Source organism: Notolepis coatsorum (genome assembly GCF_963971535.1).
Source record: "Notolepis coatsorum genome assembly, chromosome: 14".
Classification (NCBI taxonomy): Eukaryota; Metazoa; Chordata; class Actinopteri; order Aulopiformes; family Paralepididae; genus Notolepis; species Notolepis coatsorum.
The window spans coordinates 14,139,003-14,163,746 of NC_140178.1; the positions used below are offsets into that span (position 1 = coordinate 14,139,003).

At 43.7% G+C, this 24,744-nt stretch overlaps 1 protein-coding gene across 1 annotated transcript; it reads left to right on the plus strand.

Moving 5' to 3' along the window:
- Positions 1-361: 361 nt before the first annotated feature.
- On the plus strand, positions 362-23,803 carry LOC311240429 (E3 ubiquitin-protein ligase TRIM35-like; the record flags this gene model as incomplete). The annotated part of the gene is made up of 7 exons (XM_084329013.1): positions 362-697; positions 18,458-18,889; positions 21,090-21,185; positions 21,272-21,502; positions 21,646-21,668; positions 22,152-22,270; positions 23,185-23,803. The coding sequence occupies 7 exons, from the start codon at positions 362-364 to the stop codon at positions 23,715-23,717; spliced, it is 1,770 nt and encodes a 589-aa protein (XP_084185139.1). The 3' UTR covers positions 23,718-23,803.
- Positions 23,804-24,744: the final 941 nt, after the last annotated feature.

Consider the following 24,744-nt stretch of genomic DNA (forward strand, 5'->3'; position numbering starts at 1 on the left):
GATAACTCAGCATTTTTCTACGCGCCTCCCCCAGCTCTCCCATTGGCTAATTTGTGAGGTTGTGGGGGAAAATGTGTTTATAGTCCATGTCAGTACTATACATCTCAAGTGTTGTACTGTATACCTAGATAGATGACTGCAGGAACCAAAGGAGCTGGCTCTGAGCCAGTCCTTAGAGATGCACCCCCCCCTCCCTCCTCCTCGTCCTCCTCCTCCTCCTCCTCCTCCTCCTCCTCCTGGGACTATAACTGTCTGAAAGCACATGCTACATACATGCACATGAGAACCTATATATCCCACTGCCCCCGGGTCGAGACACCTCAGTCTTGCTGCCGGCTCTCTCTCCCGCAGGACAGAAACCATGGACAACATCATGTCTCTGGCGGCGGACGACTGCTCCTGCGCCGTGTGCGGGGAGATCTTCCTGGCGCCGGTGGTCCTCAGCTGTGTGGCCTGCAACTACAGCTTCTGCGGCGCCTGCCTGGAGCACTTCTGGGAGCAACACGGCACCAAGGAGTGTCCCCTGTGCTACGAGGAGAACCCGGGACCTCCGCTGAGGACGTGCGAGGAGCACGGGGAGAAGCTGTCCCTGTTCTGCGTCGGGGACCTGGTGCCCGTGTGCTCCGTGTGCTACAAGTCGGGCCTGCACGTGAACCACAGGGTGTATCCGATAAAGGAGGCTCTGGAGGATTGTAAGGTAAGCTAATGGAGCTAATCCTCGCACCATGCTCCAGGATTTACGTGACACTTGTGTGTTGATTGATTATCAGACAATGTTATTTTTGTCTTTCACGTGGATCCCCTTGCCCTCAGAGATATGACCCACCAGGCCATCAGGCTGCTCAACGAACAATAAACACTCACTTTAAACAAACAACACACTGCAGCACCCACTCTCCACACTTTAGATCACCTACTGTAAACACACTTTATATTTATTGGTAAAGGATTTGCACTACAACTCGTACACCTTACTGTAAATTGTACCTCATCCCATTTCTGCTTTGCACTATATAGTATTGTATATTAGTACATTGCATAGTATATTGTATATTGTACGGTAACTCAGTTACTTCTATTCTGCATCGAACATTGTACATATGTCTATACTGAACACTGTGACTTCTATTTTTACTTCTATTTTACATGCTATACTATTTTATTTCATACTTATCTTGTCTAGCACAGTCTCTGGAGCGTAACAGTAAGAAGAATTTTGTATAAAAGTATTCTGTACTTCTGTATGACAACTATTAAAGAAACCTGAAACTTGAAACACCCCCTGCCCTCAGAGATATGACCCTCCCACGCTCGTGTTTCATATGTTGGTGGCATCTCATGATCATCTGTCATCTCTCTGCGTGTGTGTGTGTGCACGCGCGCTTGCAATATAACCCATCTCACAGCAATATAACCCATCTCTCTTACCATACTTTGAAAGGGGTTCAACACAATTCACAATTAAAGAATTTCAAAATACTCTTGAGAAATGTATGTTCCATACATGCTGGTTCCATACGGACAGGTTTGTGAATAAACAGCGGTTTCATACGGTCAGGTTTGTGAATAAACAGTGGTTTCATACGGTCAGGTTTGTGAATAAACAGTGGTTCCATACGGTCAGGCTTGTGAATGAACAGTAGTTTCATACGGTCAGGTTTGTGAATAAACAGTGGTTCCATACGGTCAGGCTTGTGAATAAACAGTGGTTCCATACGGTCAGGCTTGTGAATGAACAGTGGTTTCATACGGTCAGGCTTGTGAATGAGTGAGGGTAGCAGCTGACATGGCCTGCTGCGTGCAGCTCTTGATTTACAGTAGTGGCCAGTTGAGACTTTTTGACCCTTTCTCTTTTTTAGGACTGCCGATACTATTAGTAGCTTTGTATTCCCCCCTGGGAGTGACACACATGGACACAAATCAAACCCTCCCCTGAGGTCATGTGCTCGAGGGCATCGGAGGGAACAGTAGCTATGGGGAGGTGCTGCCATTGAACAGGAGAGAACAGTCGTTATGGGGAGGTGCTGCCATTGAACAGGAGAGAACAGTCGTTATGGGGAGGTGCTACCATTGAACAGGAGGGAACAGTAGTTATGGGGAGGTGCTGCCATTGAACAGGAGAGAACAGTAGTTATGGGGAGGTGCTGCCATTGAACAGGAGAGAACAGTAGCTATGGGGAGGTGCTGCCATTGAACAGGAGAGAACAGTAGCTATGGGGAGGTGCTGCCATTGAACAGGAGAGAACAGTCGTTATGGGGAGGTGCTGCCATTGAACAGGAGAGAACAGTCGTTATGGGGAGGTGCTGCCATTGAACAGGAGAGAACAGTCGTTATGGGGAGGTGCTGCCATTGAACAGGAGAGAACAGTAGTTATGGGGAGGTGCTGCCATTGAACAGGAGAGAACAGTAGTTATGGGGAGGTGCTGCCATTGAACAGGAGAGAACAGTCGCTATGGGGAGGTGCTGCCATTGAACAGGAGAGAACAGTAGCTATGGGGAGGTGCTGCCATTGAACAGGAGAGAACAGTAGCTATGGGGAGGTGCTGCCATTGAACAGGAGAGAACAGTAGCTATGGGGAGGTGCTGCCATTGAACAGGAGAGAACAGTAGCTATGGGGAGGTGCTACCATTGAACAGGAGAGAACAGTAGCTATGGGGAGGTGCTACCATTGAACAAGAGAGAACAGTCATTATGGGGAGGTGCTGCCATTGAACAGGAGAGAACAGTAGTTATGGGGAGGTGCTGCCATTGAACAGGGGCTAATTGCTTTCTGGAAGGCATCTTAAACAATGAATATAGTATGTGGTCTTAGCATGAGAATTGGGCTACCAATGGTTTCTGAAATGGTCTCATTCGTTTACTGTAATCATGCCAAGTTATACAACAGGTAGGTCCGACCACACATTGTGATTCTGGCAGGGGGACTGCCAATGGAAATTTGCCTTTTGGCAAAAATTGGGTGCATTTACATTTGTAAAATGTTTTATTAATGTACGCTGTCCCCCTTGAACAAATAAAGTAAACCTAAACCTAATTGGTCGAGAGCGTTCTAAACGGTGAGTATATTCATGATACACATGGTTAAATCACCATGAATATACCACTGTGCTGGCTTTAGAATGTTGTAGAAAGTTTCAACTGCCATTCATCAAACGAGAAACTGTCAACATGACCTACTCCGCGGACAACATTACGTTTGATTTATGTACCCGTTAACTATAAACGAGTGGATAGATATAAAGGACGGGCCTATGTACATCTAATGGTATTCATAAAAACAGCATTATTAGACATGCCAATCCAACGAAAGATGAGCTGGGCATCGAACTGGCCCAACTCCTGGCACTGTCCAAGGTGCTGATGACTTTTTCTGACTTTTGCTTGCATTAGACTAATACTACGTTGCCAAGCTTGTTGATAGCCTACTCCATTTGAAGTTCCATAGCAACGAGACATCTTTAGGGAAAAAAAATCTACGCCAAGTTCACTGAAATCGACATAAAAGACCCTAGAATTGTCTGTATTCATCCTATATATTTTCCCGACGCAACCTGTTTTATAAAAGCAATAATACACGATGAGCTGTGGGATGTCATGAATATTGCCACGGCTGTGATACGCCCGCAGCCACGAGAGTGAAGCTTGATGCCTACGTCACTCGCGCTTCGCTCTTGTGGGTGCGGGCGCATCACAGCCGTGGCAATATTCATGACATCCCACGGCTCCTTGTGTATTATTGCTTAATTATCACAACTAATCTGACTGATATATGCCTATGATGCGATATATTCATGTTGAAAATTCTACACATATGGGCTATCTTTACTGCGAACAATGGATTACATTTTTCTTTTAACATTTTGTCACATAAAATACCCCATAATATGGAAATGATCATATCTATATTTCTTTTTTTTTATCTACTTTTTTCTCCCATTTTCTATTTTTCTCCCATCCCAATCTTGTATCGTCCAATTCTACCCTCCCCTGTCTCGAACGCTGTTAGGCCATGCCTCCCACAAGCCGGCTGCAATGTGGACGAAGCCTTACATCACGTGTCCCCTCCGGTACTCGAGGAAGCAGCCGTCGCATCTTTTCACCTGCACAGCGCGATCTCTCAGCGGCGTGGGTCTGCGTGGGAGGGACACGCCGCCCCCGTCGCTTCCTGATTCTGCTGCGCAGGCGCACCAACCGACCTGTAGGAGTCGCTGTCCACAACGTCCGATCCCCACCCATCAGCTTTCCCACCCCTAACACTGCCAATTGTGTTAGTATGAACGACCAGCCAAGCTGATAGCAATGCGGAGAGCTGGGCTCGAACCCAGCGTCTCCTGCATTGGTGGCGAGCGCCTTGCCCACTACACCACCTAGCCGCCCCCATCATATCTATATTTCTGTTAAGAAACACCACATGTCAGATTTGGTGGCAATATCTACAAAGTAGGGTGGGAAAAAACTGTTTAGCAAAAATGTAATTAGTAAATGTCCATTACCAGTGATGCCAGTAACTAGTTACTAAGTAACTAGTTACTATATCTGATAACTTTTTTCAGTAGTAATCTAACTTGTTACTTTTTACAAGCCAGTAATCTGATTACAGTTACTTTTCCAAGTGGCTGTGCGTTACTATTTAGTTACTACTATCTCATAATGCTGATGATAAGAGAGCCAGGGGTACAGTCAGCTAGACCGCAGATGTGACGTACGCTCGCGCACGCACACACACAGCCACACACACATGAGAATAACAAACTATAATACCATGTTTTATATTACACAACGGTTTTACAATTTTATTTTTAATTAAAATTATATTATATACATTTTCAATTTTATTTCGTTTGGGAACCACTGTCCTAGAGTGCCTGAGCAGTGGACAGCTGTGACCTTATATGGCCTGATGGCTGATGACGTCTCATGATGACCTGTCTGAGCAGCCAATCATGATTTATGACATTATGCACTTTTCAATAAAGCATTATTTAAAACTGTTGTCATTCTTATGTTGTGGCAGCAGCAGGGGGGACGACGACGACTTCGTAACCTAGTTACTTTCAAAGTAACTAAGTTACTTTGATAATCAAGTAATCAGTAAAGTAACTAGATTGCTTTTTAAAGGAGTAATCAGTAATCAGATAGTTTTTACAAGTAATCTGTGGCATCACTGTCCATTACATTATTTTCAGTCGCTTGGTGTACATGATGCAGCTCATACAAAAAAATAAGTAAAAATGTAGTATTTGTAGTTGCTTTTGATGATTGCTTTTTTCTTCTTCTTTTACCCTTTCTCCCATCCCCCAATTTAGTCATTATGCCAATTCCCTTCCTGGTAATTTTCCTGCCCTACAATCTGGGGAGGGTGTAGACCACCACATGCCTCCTCTGTCCTTCTGGGGAGGGTGTAGACTATCACATGCCTCCTCTGTCCTTCTGGGGAGGGTGTAGACTACCACATGCCTCCTCTGTCCTTCTGGGGATGGTGTAGACTACCACATGCCTCCGCTGTCCTTCTGGGGAGGGTGTAGACTATCACATGCCTCCTCTGTCCTTCTGGGGAGGGTGTAGACTATCACATGCCTCCTCTGTCCTTCTGTGGAGGGTATAGACCACCACATGCCTCCTCCGTCTGTCTGGGGAGGGTATAGACTACCACATGCCTCCTCCGTCTGTCTGGGGAGGGTATAGACTACCACATGCCTCCTCCGTCTGTCTGGGGAGGGTATAGACTACCACATGCCTCCTCTGTCCTTCTGGGGAGGGTGTAGACTATCACATGCCTCCTCTGTCCTTCTGGGGAGGGTGTAGACTATCACATGCCTCCTCTGTTGGTCTGTGGAGGGTATAGACCACCACATGCCTCCTCCGTCTGTCTGGGGAGGGTATAGACTACCACATGCCTCCTCCGTTTGTCTGGGGAGGGTATAGACTACCACATACCTCATATGTTGGTCTGGGGAGGGTGTAGACTACCACATACCTCCTCTGTTGGTCTGGGGAGGGTGTAGACTACCACATGCCTCCTCTGTAGGTCTGGGGAGGGTCTGCAGGCAATGGGTTACCAATTTCCAAAACGAAACAGCTAATAGGCCACGTCCAGCACATAGTAATACTCTGGCTTTTTTCTCGAATCAAAATAGTGCCAAGTGATAGCAGAATCTGAAATGCTGGAGGACCGTGGTTCTGTGTTGGAAATGGAAGCCCTTTTGCCTGCATGTTGTGGTGTGGATTAAAACCTCTTGGTTTCGAGAGCCCACTTGCTCTCTGGTTCACTCGGAACCCGGCCAGAACTCTGACCACCGGTAAGTAAGCAAATAGCTTATAAGTATTTCATAAAACTTTATGTCCAAAAATCTGAACAATGCCTTTAAGGTAGAGGAGAGGACGGGCAGCTGTTCCATGATTACTTGGGGGGATGGTGGTAAAATATATAATCTTTTTTTTGGCCCTGTAAAAAGTCGATATGCCCCCGCTACCCCCAGCCCAGAGTCGGCATCAGGAGAAATCTAATTGGGGCCATTGGAGAATTCCTTCTATGTAAACACTTGATAATGAGTTTGCCGTTAACAACCGACACACCAACCCAGCTCCAGTTTCAAAACATGCAGCACACCCACTACATAAAATACAGCCTAGCCCTAGCTCTCTCTCTCTCTCTCTCTCTCTCTCTCTCTCTCTCTCTCTCTCTCTCTCTCTCTCTCTCTCTCTCTCTCTCTCTCTCTCTCTCTCTCTCTCTCTCTCTCTCTCTCTCTCTCTCTCTCTCTCTCTCTCTCTCTCTCTCTCTCTCTCTGGCATCATTTGAAATAGACTATGTATGTACTCCCCTCGGATAAATTCAGACAGACCCAAAAATCAATTCAACATTTTGTGTAATAATCATGAAACCCAAGGCTGGCCAATGGCATCAATAAGTGAATTAAACATGGCTTACCTTTTAGAAGAGGTGAATATTGGCGCTGAACCTTCGCTCAAATGTTAACCCAGTGATTCCCGTCAGGCGGACCAACATGTTTTGCGCCCCCCCCCCCCCCCCCCCTTCAACAAAATAGTCATGAAATGGGCCAAGATTAAATAAATGTAAATAACATCAATATCACAAGATTTGAAATTGTGCGACCACTTAAAATAACATTCTACATTAGTAACAACTGACTAGAGAGAAATCTCTCCAAGAGCGAGATAAGCTTTGCCGTATTTTCTTGACTTGATTTTTGGTTTATTGTTACAGTCACACTTGTTTGTTTCCGAAGCATCACGATTAACCTTTTATCTATTGACTCATTATACTGTAGCCACTAGCCAGCTGGTGTAGGACTCGAGTCCTGGACTGATTTTCAGGACTTGTGACTCAACTTAGACTTGAGCACTGATGACTCAGACTTGTTGATTGATAAATATGGGCCGTCAGTTTATCGCGTTAATTAGATTAATTAATTACACAGCAAATTATCGCGTTATGAAAATTAACTCAAAATTAATTACAATATATATATATAATTTTTTAAATAACATTTCTTTTTCTCATTCATTCCATAAGAATGTAGAATACACATTTACAGACTTTTTATATGGTCCATTTGCATGTTCTTGGTATCTGATTCTAGGGACATCTATGGATCTCAGGGAATGTATTGCCAGTGTCAGAAATACTGTGTCTGTTACTAGGCTTGAGTAAATTGTAATGAACCAAATGAGAATATCAATACATTTTTTTTTATCTTTGACTGTGAATAACAATATGCTCAAATTGACCAGACCTGAAAAATCTAAGCAAATTAATAGATGGAAGATGATTAACACTTTAATCGCCGGAAACGCCGTAACTCGTCATTCCCCGCCATGCTCATTCTGCCGAAGACGCCGTAACACGTCTTTGATATCAATATTTCAAAAATCTGTGATCGAAATCATATTTCTCCCCCGGGGACCTGAGATATACTGCTGAGCTCCACTCAACTCTCTAACGGTTCAAGAGCGCCATCTGGTGGCCGATCGGCAGATCGCCCAACAGGAAGTCATGTGGATGAAGTGGTGCTCACCCATATTTCGTCGTCCGGGCACTCGCTATCATTAGCAGGACTCCATCTTGACACAATGGATGTCGATCGGTTGCAAATAACTCGACAAACAACATGATTTGGACGTATATACTATTATACAACCTGGAAATGGATCGGGTATTTAATATATAATATGAATATCTCTGCTCCACGCTCATCGCCCAACGGCGCGAGGAAGATACGGTAAGATCCAGCGTTATTTTCCAACGTGTTCTTTACTAACTGCTCTGATGATCATATCACCCACACTAGATGAATGATATAACGTTGCCCACGGAATTATAAACGACCCCCCGCCCATCCGGTCAACATCAGATCATACGTAGTAACTCCTAGAAGCACATCCAGTTGAAATTTTTTATCTCGCACAGATTCCTACCAAACTGTATTTGATAATCAATATAATGCATTTAGGGCTATAAATCAAGTTCTGGAGAAAGCTGCAGAAAACGATAAAAACATACTTATACTTTAGACCGTATTTTAGTATGAATATGTGAATGAAAAAGTATAACGTTACTACACCCTGAACAATAGATATAGGACATTGAATGGGCCATAATAATGTCAATTTAGCAATACAATTTAAAAAGTTATAGCCCTGCAAAGAAGGGGAACTTCTCCATAGACAAATAGAGATGGCGAGGGATGGTAAATTATGAATTTAACCATGGCGATCAAAGTGTTAAACAGATGGTTTTGTAGATACAGTACTGAATTCTGCCATCCGGACACATGCAATTTGATATATATATGATGAAATATGATTATAGAATATAGAATATCAGGCATAAAATGGTTATGCGATTAATTAGATTAATTAATTACAAATCCTGTAATTAATTAGATTAATTGTTTTAATCGCCTGACAGCACTTGTTATATATTATTTTTGTAATAGGCCCTAATCATTTGGCTATTGTGTCACAAAGTAAATAAACTCCCTTTGAAATGGTGACCGCTGTCATTTATGTTTAATGTAGACCTTTTTTTTTAAATTTGTATATCAGCTCTGACTCAACCTTGATGACTCGGACTAGGGTCATGGGGACTCGACTCTGGCTCTTCTTTGGTGACTCGGACTTGGACTCGGACTCGGACACTGGGGACTCGAGACTTAGTGACTCGACTACAACACTGACTGTATAGCTACTTTATTATCTTGAAATAATAAAACACCCACCAGTTAGTATGACATTATTTATCATTACATACAATGTACTAATCCATGTAAAAAAGAATAGAGAGGTGAGGGTAGGGATCAGTAGTTAAGGTAGAGGTGAGGGTAGGGGTCAGTAGTTAAGGTAGATTAGATTTGATTCTAATGACCACCCAGCCAGGCTGGTGGAATTTGTTTTCAGTGCAGTTACAGCATTGTTCCAACATAGAACATATAACATCACTTACCATACATACATACTACATGCAGTTAAATACATAGACACATAATTACAAAGACCACAATATCACAGGTTATCTCCATGTCCATAGCAACAACAGAGGTAGGGGGGTTGCTACAGGGAGTTCAGTGTCCTGGTATGGCAGTGGGGAAGAAGCTGTTTTTAAAGCGGGATGTTTTGGTGGTCAGGGATCTGACTGTAGCGCCTCCCGGAGGGCAGCAGCTGGAAGACGTGGTGTGCTGGGTGAGTGGGGTCAGACGTAAGCAGCTCCAGTCATCTATACCCTGCTACGCCTCGGCCTCACCCTGCTGGTATCACATTCACTGAGAGAGACACGTCGGTGGCAGCTGCATTTCTTTCAACCACCCTGCAATGTATCAAAATGAAGCTGAGCTAGTTTTTAACTGGATGTGTTCCTCCACTTAAGAAAACAAGTCGAAAGTTTAATTTAAGTACACATTATTGAAAAGTGATTCACTATATTTTGTGGTCAGTGCGCAGCAAGCTGTCACTCAGGGAAATTCACAGTCGCATCGAGGAGGAGAGAGGCAGTAGGAGGAGCCTGGCAGTAGGAGGAGCTAGACAGTAGGAGGAGCTAGGCAGTAGGAGGAGCTAGGCAGTAGGAGGACCTATGCAGTAAGAGGAGCCTGGCAGTAGGAGGAGTTAGTCAGTAAGAGGAGACTGGCAGTAGGAGGAGCTAGGCAGTAGGAGGAGCTAGGCAGTAGGAGGACCTATGCAGTAGGAGGAGCCTGGCAGTAGGAGGAGTTAGTCAGTAGGAGGAGCCTGGCAGTAGGAGGAGCTATTCAGTAGGCAGACAAAAGCCTTGTGTGGAAGCGGCTTATACCTTGTATCTCAGTCAATATTAATTTATTTAAGATGTAAAGCAAGTAGGGTGTCCCGATAAAAAATGTTTGCTCCCGATCCGGATCATGTGATTTTGAGTATCTACCGATACCGATCTTTCCCGATCCGATCAAAAAATAATAATAATAATAATACAAAAAATAATAAAATTCTCCCATCCCAATTTCTCACATTACATTCACCCTGAATGTTGACGTTATCCAGGTGAAAAGTTAACTTCATTCAAGCGAGGCATTGCAACCGGAGTAATCTAAAAACTCAGCCTCCAACCTGCTGCTTCATGAGAGCAATGGCGCCATCGTCTGTAAAAATCAGGTGACTGCAAGTTCTGCAACTAGTGGATGTCCCTCATCCTTGACATAAATCATTTGATGTATAATTAAATCAAAGGAAATGCGTTTGTTTTGGCAAAATTCTTCTGCTCTATGTGACAATAAATAAATTAATGATGATATGCAATTTAAAACCAAAACTAAGGCCTCAGTATGTTTGTTGAATTTTTGTATCCCGGTCCTGATCCAGCTCTTGGTAGCCCCACCGTGGCCTGTTCCTTGGTTGCCGCGGGCCCTCTCTCAGGCACACGGATCTCTGTGGCTGTTCCCTGTTCTGGGACAGCCACTGATGGTTTGGCTGTTGAGAGGGTGAGTCTGGAGGGGATGGGTCTTGACCCTTCTGTGGTCGACACCATCCGAAACGCGCGGGGTCCCTCCACTATCGCGTCTGCTCTGCCCCATATCTCATTATGGCGAAGAGCGAGACACGATTGGCCAGTATGAGATATAACGAAAGGTTATCCTATAACCTAGTTATATGAATACTGGCTGAGCTTCTCACTCTTAGCGCCCTGAGGTCCCTTGGTTGGGTTTTCAGTGTTGGAAACTTTTCTGAGGAAGGGGGAGTGTGACCAGGTCCGGCGTCATATAGTAGGATGCGGGGGCGTGGCCTGGTCACGTGCATGAGAGTGCAATTGTTTTGTTCATGAGTACAGTAGGTACTGGAGATGAGAGATATCTCATTATGGCGAAGAGCGAGACGCTCAGCCAGTATTCATATAACTAGGTTATAGGATAACCTTTCGTTAAAGTGGTATGTGGTCCAATTATGCTGCTCTGATTAAAGGTTATGTTAAAGTGGTATGTGGTCCAGTTATGCTGCTCTAATTAAAGGTTATGTTAAAGTGGTATATGGTCCAGTTATGCTACTCTGATTATGTCCTCTTGAAGTTGACAGGCTTCAAATGTGAAAGCACATAATCTTCCTACCTTTTTGCCATGTTTTCTATGCTAAATCTTTCTTCAAAATAACCAGTAATAACATGGGTTCAGATACATGTAGTGGAGTAAAAAGTAATATATTTTCTTTGAAATGTAGTGGAGTAAAAGTATAAAGTTCCCTAAAAATGAAAATACTCACGTAAAGTACAAGTAGCTTGAAATTGTACTTAAGTACAATACTTGAGTACTAAAAATACTTAGTTACTTTCCACCACTGGTGACTGATGTGAAGGAAGGTACACTGTGCTGCTGCGGACTCTGCTAGTCACACGGGCAGAAAGCCAAACGACACAGGTCCGCCCATGAAAACTCCCTGTGTGCCTAATTGGATGAATCCTCCGTTGGCTCTGGCCCCGTCCTGGCAGACCCACAGAGACAATACAGCTGTTGGGCCGTGTTGTTCACAGTTCATCATAATAATCATAACCACCTACCTCCTCCTCATACTATAGTCTACCCATATAACTCTGCATGATAGCATGTACAATAGTGTTGTATACCATATATACATTTATATATATATTTAAATGTATTTATATATACTGTATATTTACAGCATATATCCATATCTAAATATGTCTGAATATACCTGTATATAATCCTTCTATATACCAACTTACCAGTATACACTTACATATGACCCATATAACTCTGTATGATAGCATGTACAATAATGCTGTATATACCGTATACAGTACATATTTATTCTTACCATATATATATATCTATCCACAAAAAACTCCCTGTGTGCCTAATTGGATGAATCCTCCGTTGGCTCCGGCCACGTCCTGGCAGGCCCACAGAGACAATACTGCTGTTGTTCACAGTTCATCATAATAATCATAACCACCTAACTTACCTCACACTGTAGTCTACCCATATATATATATATCTACATCTGTACATAATAGGGATGTCCGATATTATCGGCCGATATTGGCATTAAAATGTAATATCGGAAAATATCGGTATCGGTTTTCAAATGTTTTATTTAATTTCTTTACATTTCTATAACCTTTATTTACCCAGGCAAGCAAGTAAGAACAAATTCTGATTTTATTTATTGTCAAAAGTATGCATAATGTTGTGTTAATTCCACAACAAGAGATATGTAATGTTAATGACCTGAAATTATTCCGTTTTTGGGGGGGGGGGGGGGGGGGGGGGGACCCTGCATATATCGGTATCGGTTGATATCGGTATCGGAAATTAAGAGTTGGACAATATCGGTATATCGGTAAAAAAGCCAATATCGAGCATCCCTAGTACATATCCCTTTACCTACTCTTACTAGTTACGCTGCTGGCCAGTATGACTTACTACCATAGTGTCTTTATACCTGTATCACTGTACATATTAATACTACAACTCTATACATACATCTGATCAGCACTATACTCCGTAGTAGATCTGAGGTTTTAGATGAAGAAAGGGCTATTCGCCATCATGAGACCTCCGCCCAGGTAATCAACCGACAGCTATGGCCATTCACTCACTAATCAGTTCGTTACAAGAAGTCTTTAGAAGTCTTTACAAGTCTTTATTTGTAGCACACATTGCCACATTGTCATGCAGCGAACACACACATGCATTATTTATTTTTGGGTCGCCGATAAAGTTTTCCTCTCTGCGCTTGACCCATCCCGTCGTCCTTCCCCCCCAAGGGCAGCCGGGGACCAATCCAAGTGCTCCTGTCCGTCTTCGTCAGGGACACGACAGCGTTAGCGATCTGTTCTGCATGTTTTTACATTGGGTTTATCTCTTTTTCTGGAGGGGAAACCCCTTGCGAGCACGGGGGGGGGGGGGAGAACATGCAAACTCCATACAGAAAGGCCCAGGAGATACCCCACCTGGGTACCTGGCGACCTGGCAACTTGGTCCCCAAGCGGGAATCAAACCCAGGACCTTCTTGCTGTGAGAGGCAGAGTATTCCAACAACATAGTTGTTACGTACCCCAGTAAGGGGACGCAACACAAGGCCACCAACAAGGCAGGGCATGTCAAAAGATTATAAAAACACACTCAAACAAAGGCCATGTATTCCTGTCAACCTGTGACACATAGCTGTTATCTTTTATATATATATAAAATATTTTATATATATATATAAATGTTAATTTACATAATTGTATTAAATTAAATATTTTGCTGTGGGGGCCCCACTAAATCTCAACAAATGCAAGGGGAACTGTTGTGCTGTGTAAACTACACCCTAACACTAGGGGGCACCATCCCAGAAGTGGCGCCCTGTATATCAAACCTGCAGGCTGCATCAACAGCCAAGAAAAAGCTGGACCAGACTGCAGTAACAGCGTTGACAGGCTATTAATACTGCTTTTATAGTGTGATTCAGGGACGTAGCTTGGGCGGGTGGGGGGCATAGCTTTGGGGGCGGGGGGCATTGCATGGAGGTCAGCAATACAATTATGTTTGATTTATGATATACTGCTGGCCAGTTTGACACATAGTGTCTTGATACCTGTATCACTGTACATATTAATTCATTCAAACCTTTATTTATTCTCGAAAAGGACAATTGAGGTCACCCTCATTTTCAATGTCGTCGAGATTTACAGACATTTCAATGCATACATTCTTTACAATATGTACATAGTGATACAATAAAGTATATAGATTTTTTTTAACATAGTAAACATATGTAACAGATGGTATTGTGAAGCGCAGTCAAGAAGGGCTGGGGTGAGTAGCAGTGATATGGGTTAAACTCACTCTCACATCCTCAAAAGACGCATAGACACGTTACAAAGAAGTGAAGTCACCTCTTGGTATAGCGGTCTGTGTTGTTGCACGCGGCGTGGGAGACCCGTGTTCGAATCTCCCTCAGGGCATCGAAGTTTAAGGTGACGTTGTCACAACCGTTACATATATACATAGATGAAGTTTTGCTTGCATTTAGTACAAGCCTAAAGCCTATAAACTTACTAGTACTAATACTACAACCCTGAACATACATCTGATTAGCACTATTACTCAGTAGTACTATATATTTTATACCCAGTTTAATCTCCTGTACATTGTATATTACTATTGCACTTTACTGTTACATTTGCACTATGTTTGGATGCCCAACACAATACATGTATGATGACAATACATTTGAATCTAATCTAATCTAATCTTCCACAAATACTGTAGTCTGAAAAGACATTGAAACAAACGCGTTAACTTGAAAAGCAGTTAACAGCTATGAGTATGACCGTCTGCTAAAGGCATTTGTATAGTAACCCAATAGGCCTATACTGTAAGGTGAGAAAGTCTTAAAGGATCAATGCTGCACCATGCAGAAATAGAGACAGACAGAGAGACAGAAACAAGAGACAGACAGAGGGGGAAAAAACTAAAGAAATGAGAAAAAAAACAAAGCTATTACATTTCTAAATACAGTCAGCCAGAAATTACTGTCTTGGCCTCTCTAGTGTTAAGTATATAGTCCATGTATATTATAATATAGTATAGTATACATATAGTCCATGTATACTATAATATAGTATACATATAGTCCATGTATATTATGATATAGTATACATATAGTCCATGTATACTATAATATAGTATACATATAGTCCATGTATATTATGATATAGTATAGTATACATATAGTCCATGTATACTATGATATAGTATTGTGACGTAGGTGGGTTGGTCATTATCATTATTATCGGATTTGTAACACCATGTAAACATCAGGTTCAATAATATTCTGTTATTTGTATATGGTGTGTGTCACCTTTATATTTATCCCCTTTTGTTTATCCTTTTCCCAGGTGACGCCCGTCCCTCTCTCTAGAGAGTGCTGGTTGCCTGACGAGTGGCAGCTGAGGGCAATTAGCCTCAAGGGACGGGTGGTTAAAACCTGGCATGCGACACACATTCCAGGTGCCTCATTCTGTCATTTCCACTGACCTGAGTGGAGTGTGGGTTGCCTCTTTTTGCCACTTTGTGTGGATTGACCATTGTGTGGTAATACATATATTGTTGCCCTCTATTGAGTGAGTATATTGTTAGCTTCTGTGCTTATTGCCACTGTGTGTGGATTGATACTCTGTGCTTATTGCCACTGTGTGTGGATTGATACTTCTGTGCCATTTGCCACTACTTGAGTGGAACTATATATATTGTATCGTCTTGTTGCTGGGTGGTTCCCAGTGCCAACCTCTGGCTGGTTGGCTGGTGTCCTGTGACACTGCTAATACTTGTGTTTACCTTATTGTATTTACCCTGTTTGTTCTCCCCTACCTTTCCCCTGATTGCCTATTGTTGTGGGTTTCATTCCCCTCCTCATTTAATAAATATAATTTACCTTTGGACAAACGTATTCTTTATTACCTGCTGGGACCTGTGCTTAAAGCACGCACTGGCTTCACAACAGGTATTTTGTTTGGTCATCAGACCTTTGTTTGTGAGAGTATAGTCCATGTATACCATAATATAGTATACATATAGTCCATGTATACCATAATATAGTATACATATAGTCCCATCACTCCCATGTATACAAATATAGGTGGGTTTTGTGTGACTTTGGTCATTGGTCAAAATTAGATTGTGGCCAAAACCAAACTGGCCTGAGAGGCTTCTGTATAGTCTCCCAACCCCAATCCACAAAAGCTATCTGTGGGAGCCATTCATTATGTCTGTGTATAATTCATAGCCTATATCTTCACCACTGGGTGGCAGTGTAGATTAATCTGGTAGGTGAAAACCTATATGGGCACAGGTGCAACAGAGGAACGGCAGTGGTGGAAAGTATTTTTACTCAAGTACTGTACTTAAGTACAACTTCAAGCTACTTGTACTTTTCATTTTAGGGAACTTTATACTTTTACTCCACTACATTTATCTGAACCCATTAGTTACTAGTTACTTTGAAGAGATATATACTTTGATTGATTGAACATTGTACCCAGATTGCAGAATGGGTACAATACAGTACCGCTCAATACACACAATTGTTAAGGGGATGCAGACCAGAGAAAGACTTTCGTCTTGTTTACATCAGGGTGCCCCATTTTCAATTCATCATGACATTTATGACATACACAACATACAGATATACAGATAAATATCATGACATTTATGACATACAAATATACAGTACTGTTTAACAGAGATCCTAAAAGAAAATATATACATTCGAGGGGGAAGAAACTGTACATTAGGAGGGGGTTGGTTGGTTCGGGGGGGGGGGGGGGGGGGGTTGGACATTTATGGGGGCCACGGGCCAGTTTCGAATTGCAGCCTCCCTTTCACATTTGAAGCCTGTCAACTTCAAGAGGATGTAATCAGAGCAGCATAACTGGACCACATATAATTTTAACTTAACTTTTAATCAGAGCAGCATAACTGGACCACATATCACTTTAACCGCTTGCACACGAGGAAGCCAGGCCGGCTGTCATATCACCACAGGTTCCGCTTGCAATAGGAGTATAATATCAGTATTATTCCACTAAGTAACTTTGCTGTAAGCTGTTTATCTTCATTAAATGGGAACCTCGCCCAACAGTGAATACCGCCTGGACACCTACTCACTGAAGCGCGTCACGAGCAAGGTCTTCTCCCACATCCAGCCGAGGGGCTAGTTGCTGGTTAGGATATTCCTGAAGAGAGACAAGTAGCTAATTGCTGGTTAGGAGAGTCACTACACAAGTAAAACCACAATCCTGAAGAGAGACAAGTTAGGAGAGTCACTACACACAATCTATTCATAGTTGTTATTCTTCTTAAAAATCTTGGATGGATCATTGCTTTCTACCGGGACCCACTAGTCGAAACACTGTTATGGCGCTGTGGTCATCGTCACACCACTGCTATCAATAGGTCATCTGTAACGGCCTATCTCAAGCCTCGCCCTCTTTTCCCCGGTACTCCAATCACAAGCGTCGCTACCCGTCCGAGGTAGGTCTATCTTGAGGTAGGTCCACTCCCTCTCACTTCATTCCTTGAGGTGAAAGTATTTAGAACCTCAGCAACATCCTCCGATTTCAAATTGGGTCCGTCACTGGCTCTGGTCCACGTGAGGTCACGTCACCACCAGAGGTCCTTTAGGGACAAAGTAAACGGTGCATTTAGATAGCGCCTTTATCCAAAGGACTTTACAATATTTTGTTCCTCACATTCACCCATTCACTTCATTTATGATGAATTGAAAATTCATCTTTCTCTGGTCTGCATCCCCTTAACAATTGTGTGTATTGAGCCGTACTGTATTGTACCCATTCTGCAATCTGTTGAGTTTCAATCAAACTCACACATTCACACACCGATGGCGGAGGCAACCATTCAAGGTGCCAACCTGCTCATCGGGAGCAGTTGGGGGTTAAGTGTCTTGCTCAAGGACACGTCGACATGCTGCCCGGGTGGAGCGGGAATCGAACCGGGAACCTTCCGATTGCCAGACGACTGCTCTACCTCCACTGCCATCGTATAATTTCATTCATCAGAAGTTGGAACGCTGATCCTGATCTGACCCCCCCCCCCCCCCCCCCTACAGTACGGATGGCTGTGTAATTCGATCTTATTATGTAATTCGCCTTTCGATCTTAGATCGGGCCCTTGGTCTATTTCGGGGTCCCTGCTGTGAAAAGGTTCAGGAACCCCCTGCTGTACTATACAACACACTAACTTGCATGTGAGCCTATTGTAAATTCTATTCTCAGCCAGGTATTTATTGGGAGTAGCTTCAGTGTGCCTTGCTCAACAGAACACAGCAGGGTATTCCTGGGCAGTGCGTAGATATTGACATCCTTCTATCCCAGGGCCGGCTTTAATGAGGAGAGCCTGGAGAGGCAGGGGAGGGGTGCCATCACCTCCGAGCCCCCCCCCCGTGTGTCATTGAAGCCCCTCGAGAGCGCGAGCATGGCCACCACCAGATTCACCCTCCGCGAAGATCACCTTTCTTGTCCGATCTGCGGGAATATCCTCAGTCAGCCGGTGGTTTTGACATGTAATCATCGTTTCTGCAAAGCCTGTCTTAAGGACAGCTGGGACGCGGAGGGCGGCGGCGGCGGCGGGGATTCGAACAGCTGTCCCCTGTGCGGCCGGTGTTCGAACGCGGAGCAACTGGTGGTGAGCGGCGTGCTGGAGAAGGCCTGCGAATCCTTCAGGACGGACAGGATCGGGAACGACCCGCTTTGCTGTCAGGAGCACGGGCAAACGCTGGCGCTGTTCTGTCTGGAAGATCTGGAGCCGGTCTGTGGCGTGTGCCAGACATCTGATGCCCACAGGGGCCACAGGATCTACCCCATTGGGGAAGGTGTGCATGACTGCAAGGTAGGCGAGTATAGGAGAGAGGCTGTTGAAGTCGCTTCGAATGGAGAATTCAAGTTCAAGTTTTGTTTTTGTTTGTCACGTTTAAAGTACATGACAGTGAAATGCGTGGTTCGGTATGGGCCCCCTGAGAATGTGCTTCATACAGTCAAATAAAAAGAATAAAGTCCAAACACTATATAAAACACTATACAAAATATACAATATACAAACTAAAGTACAAAATTTAAGTACAATTTGACCTTGTATGTCAGTTCCGCCAGCAGAAAATACTTTGTTAGCTTTTAGTGATAACTGCAAGCATGAAGAATTACATCTTATTACTAAGGCTGTCAAAGTGAACGCAATATTAACGCGTTAACGCACAATTCGTTTAACGCCACTATACTAATTGTATTAGTGTGAACGGCCAGCCAAGCTGGTGACAACCCCGGAGCTGTGAGCTGGATTCGAACAAGCGAATCCTAGCGTCTCCGGGGTTGGTGACGAACGCAATCTCCGCTACGCCACCTGACCGCCCCACTTTATTGTTTTTAATTATTATTTTCTTTAAAGTTATTTTGTGCATCACTCCGTTTTGAATTTGATGCAAATTTGCAATGCATGAGGGTCATCCTTTTGTGTTAAATGGCTGCATAAAGCAAGCATTTGTTGACTCTCATGTTGATAAGAGTATTAAAACTTGAAAAAGATCCGTTTAAGGTAGATTTAGAACAGATACAAAATATGCGATTAATTTGCGATTAATCACGAGTTAACTATGGAAAATCATGCGATTAATCAGATTAAATATTTTAATCGATTGACAGCCTTACTTATTACATCTTATTATCTGGGGTCACGCTGCTGTACTTTGTGTCAAGAGGAACTTCTGTGCAAGAGGTTTTAAAAATGTAAGCAAGTGGGTGACATTAATATGAACACCAATACATGACATATCATTACATATTTGTAATACATTTGTATGTATTACAAATGTTTTTTTTAAGCCACAGTATAACTTGTGAACAGTCAAGCTCCAACGTCAGCTGCCTCCAGAGTCTCGCCAGCAGATAATACTTTAAGCTTTTAGTGATAACTGCAAACATGAAGAATTACATATCTTGTTATCTGGGGTCACGCTGTCGAGAGGACTCTTTGTGGTAGGTTTTCAAAATGTAAGAAAAGTGGGTGACATTAATATGAACACCAATGGCAGTAGCTAATAACTGTGATCAGCTGTTTATAACCTCAATGCAATACTTGTACTAGTATTCATACTATGAAGAAAATGCTATGTCCTTGCTGTTCAGAATTAGTGATAAACCTAAAAGAAAATACACTGTGTGCATTGTTTTCATGATTGCCTTGCGCCTCTCCGAGCCGGATACGGTATATACCCTGAAATTGTAATTATATTTCTAATAATAGACTTAGTATTTTTAGTGGGTGGTTGCTTGGGCCCCTCGGGGCAGCATGAAACCAGACCCCGAAGGTTTCCCAGGAACTTGGCCCCCTGAGTACTCTGCTCCCCGGACCTCCTCGACCTCAGGCGACAGGAAAACACAGAGTTAATAATCAAGATTAATGTGACATGAGTCCACGACTGACGTCGTTTCCCCCGACTGACGTCGTTTCCCCCGACTGACCTAATTGCCCACGACTGACTTCGTTCAACGTTGTTGTTTCCCGCGACTGACCTCGTGGAAACTATGGACGCCTCCGATCCGGTCGTCTACAGAAGATGCATCTCTCCCCATCAGTGGCGTGCACAGATAGGGCCCGAAGTGGGGCTTGAGCCCCTGCCCATTTGCCCCATGTGCCCATCCCCCAAAAAAAGGGGTTATGGGCCCTCTTTGTAGCTTGAGCCCCTGCCCCCCAAATGGTCTGTGCAGAGGACTGCTGCAGTGGAGCAGTGCATGGCAACTGAAAGGCCCATATTGAGCGTTGTCCGATTTGACCCTATGTCTTAAAGGAACACGGCAACATTTTGGCAAATTAGCGTATCGTCTTCTCCAGAGAGAGACAAGACGATAGATACCAGTCTCCTCTCTGTGTGCGTTCAGTAGAAAGCTACCTGGCTGCACGTTAGCCTATAGCTTAGCACAATGAATGGAAGCAGACACGGCCGGTTCTCGTCTCTCTCTCTGGAGAAGACGATAAGCTAATTTCCCGAAATGTTGGCGTGTTCCTTTAAAGTGCTGTCTCGCCGTTGTCCTTGCAGGCGGAGCTGAAGACGGCGTTGCTGCCTTTGAAGGACAAGCTGCAGGGGTACAGGAAGGCTATGAAGATCTGCGACAACACGTCAGAGCACATTAAGGTACAGTAGCGTGTTTCCATCGTAAAACCAAATATCACCACGTCGAGCAAATAAGAGGATAGATCTCTAAACGCGTCTATTTACAGAACCAGGTTGAGCACACGGAGAGGCAGATCAAGGATGAATTCGAAGCCCTTCGCCAGTTCCTGAGAGAAGAGGAGGCAGCCAGACTCACCGATTTAAAGGCCGAGGAGGAGCAGAAGGCTAAGAAGATGAACCAGACGATGGAGGGGATGAACAACGAACTGGCGTACCTCAGCAACACAATAAGACAAGTGGAGCAGGAGATGAGAGCAGAGGACATCCCCTTCCTGCAGGTCAGTTGATAAGAGGTGCTTCAAGTAATTGTACAAAGAAAGTTCAAATTGAAATACTTGAATATAATGTTTTATAAATTGAAGTTATATTACTTGAATATATAATACATGGTGAACATGTTTTTCTTCAATTTGCTTTTCAGAATTACAAGGAAACAATCAAGAGGTACAGTATGTTGATTCTGGTCAAATTTAAGGTCAAAGCCCATTTTAGTCATAACTCTTTGCTTCAATGAGATTTCCCAAACTGGGTGTGTTCAGCTCAGCAAATCCCGGCTAACAGACTTTATATAATCAAATCAAATCAAATGTATTTGTATAGCCCAAAATCACATGGAATTGCCCCCATGGGCTGTACAAGTCAAGAAGAAACATCACAATAGATCCAGAACAAAAAACACCATAAAATCCACATGCAACACTCCAGACTTTCCCTGAAAGTAACTCACTAAAACCTAGCAATAGGAAAAGAAAAAGCACCACAGTGGGGGAGAGAAACCTCAGATGGGCTGTTCAAAGAGGATCCCCCCAACAGGACGTCGGTGATAATATAGTGTTGCTATGGATGATCGATGGGTGGAGAATAGAAGAGGCAAATAATTAATCCCCAAATTCAGGCTAGACGACTAAATACTAGATCTCGTTACAGAACCTGGCGAGGCGCCTCAGACCCTGCGATGATTCGCGGAGCCCTGATTGACGTGGCGAAGCACGTGGGCTCTCTGAGATACAACGTGTGGGAGAAGATGAAGGAGATCATCAAATACAGTGAGTTCCTGTTTCTAACAATACTGTTAATGTCATGGAGGACCTCCACACACAGAGGTGCAGAAGGAAAACCCGGAACATTCTCAGAGACCACAGTCACAAACTCACTCTGCTGCTACCGTCTGGCAAACGGTTCAGGGACAGCTTTCTCCCACAAGCCAAGGACAGGAAATAGCCCTATTAAAAAACTCTTGAACACACACACACCTCTTAAAAACTCTTGAACACACACACCCTGCACTGCACTTTAAGATGCACATACTTATACGCAAGACACTTTCTGTAAATAGACTTATTTTATCTTACCTCATTTTATTTTCTTGTATCTTAATACTACTACTACTTATTGTTACCATTCTTGTATTCATTGTCGTTTCTTAATTGTGCACTGTTGAGTGTGAGCTCCAAACACAAACATGTCATTACCTGTAATGCCCCTGTATAGGGAGGTCACGGTGTAGTGGTTACGTCATTGCCGTTTTTCGTGGTCCACCCAGCGCAATGCATTTCCCCATTGCCCATTTCTAAATCGTCTCGTTTAAAACAAATAAAGCATTCACATTTGCATGGTGTACCTTTCTGTGCTTATTCATCCACAATCTATAGCTCAACATGAAAATATTCGCAATTAATCAAAAAAAAAATCACCAAATTTGATTTCAACCAAAAATGGTTAAACAATAACGTTAGTGATAGAAGGGAACTCATTTTGTGCAAAGAATTGAAAGCTTTTCAATTTCCAATGCGGCAGAATTGTTACAATAGCCGATAATCCATTTCCCCAATGATGAATCCCTATACGGGTGGAACAACCAGTGACGTCAGACTACACCTCTGTCGCGTATTTGACACAAAGAACTTGAACTCTTTCCCCCTCCACGTCCTTAACTGATTTCCTCGTTTCCCCCCCCAAGCCCCCGTGGTTCTGGACCCCAACACGGCAGCCAGCTGCTTCATCATCTCCGAGGACCTGACGACCGTGCTGTCCTGCAGCCAGAGCTTCAAGCTGCCGGACAACGTGGAGCGCTTCGACATCAGCGCCGAGATGCTGGGTCAGGAGGCCTTCCACTCCGGGCGCCACAGCTGGGACGTGGAGGTCAAGGCCAACACCTACTGGGTGCTGGGCATAGCCAGCGGCGGCATCAACAGGAAGGGCAAGCACGTCCTGACGCCCGCGGAGGGGTTCTGGACCATACGGTTTCGCAACGGGGAACACAAGGCCTGCACGGCGCCGCTGGTGCCCCTGACCATGACGAAGGCGCCGCAGGTGGTCAGGGTGGTGTTGGACATGGACAGAGGGAAGGTGGCGTTCTTTGACCCCGGAGAGAGGACGCCTCTCTTTACCTTCTCGGATATCACCGTGCCCAACGTCTTCCCGTACTTCTGCACCGCATGCAAGGAATATCCTCTGAAGATGCTGCCTTTGAGAATATCCGTGTCGGTGTAGGGATCAGGTTCTTCTTCGCGGAGGCCTTCTGACGAGTGGTGTCATCAGAACCGCCGTACAGTGTTATCAGAACCGCCGTACCGGAGGAAGCCTGGGGTCTAGACGAGAAAGCGCAGAGTTGCTTTTCAACATTGCGTGTGAAGAATAAGACATTTTAAAGGAACACGCCAACATTTGGGGAAATTAGCTTATACCGTCTTCTCCAGAGAGAGACAAGGAGATAGATACCAGTTTCCTCTCTGTGCCTTCAGTAGAAAGCTATCTGGCTGCACGTTAGCCTAGCTTAGCACAATGAATGGAAGCGGACATGGCCGGTTAGCCTTCGGGAGAGGTGTTAGTTGGACAATGCCTAGGCTAATCAGCCATGTCCGCTTCCATTCATTGTGCTAAGCTAGGCTAACGTGCAGCCAGATAGCTTTCTACTGAACGCACAGAGAGGAAACTGGTATCCATCTTCTTGTCTCTCTCTGGAGAAGACGGTAAGCTGATTTCCCCAAATGTTGGCGTGTTCCTTTAAGTTGGTCTTTAGTTTGTCTTTAGTGAAAGCAGTGCGCATTAGTACATGAGTCACTGTAGTGTTGTTATGACGTTCATCTCATGGTATAATCTCACACTCATGTCCCCCGAGGCTCTAAACCATTTCGCACACATTCATTTAGTTTGACAGTTATTGAGAGTTGGAATGATGTAGATGAAAACATAAGATATAAGATAAGGATTGCAAAGAGGGGTTGCTATTTTGTCATCTACATCATTTCATTGAGCTGTAATTAGCTGTCAAACTAAATTAATGTATGCAAAACGGTTTAGAGCCTTGGGGTATGTGTGAGATTATCTGCAAAATAAATCAGCTAAATGTCTATTTTGCCACGCTCTATCGTCAACTGATATAACACAATAGTGATTCTACCTATAATCAGTTCAACTGATATAACACACAATAGTGATTCTACCTATAATCAGTGCAACTGATATAACACACAAGTGATTCTACCTATAAGCAGTACAACTGATATAACACACAAGT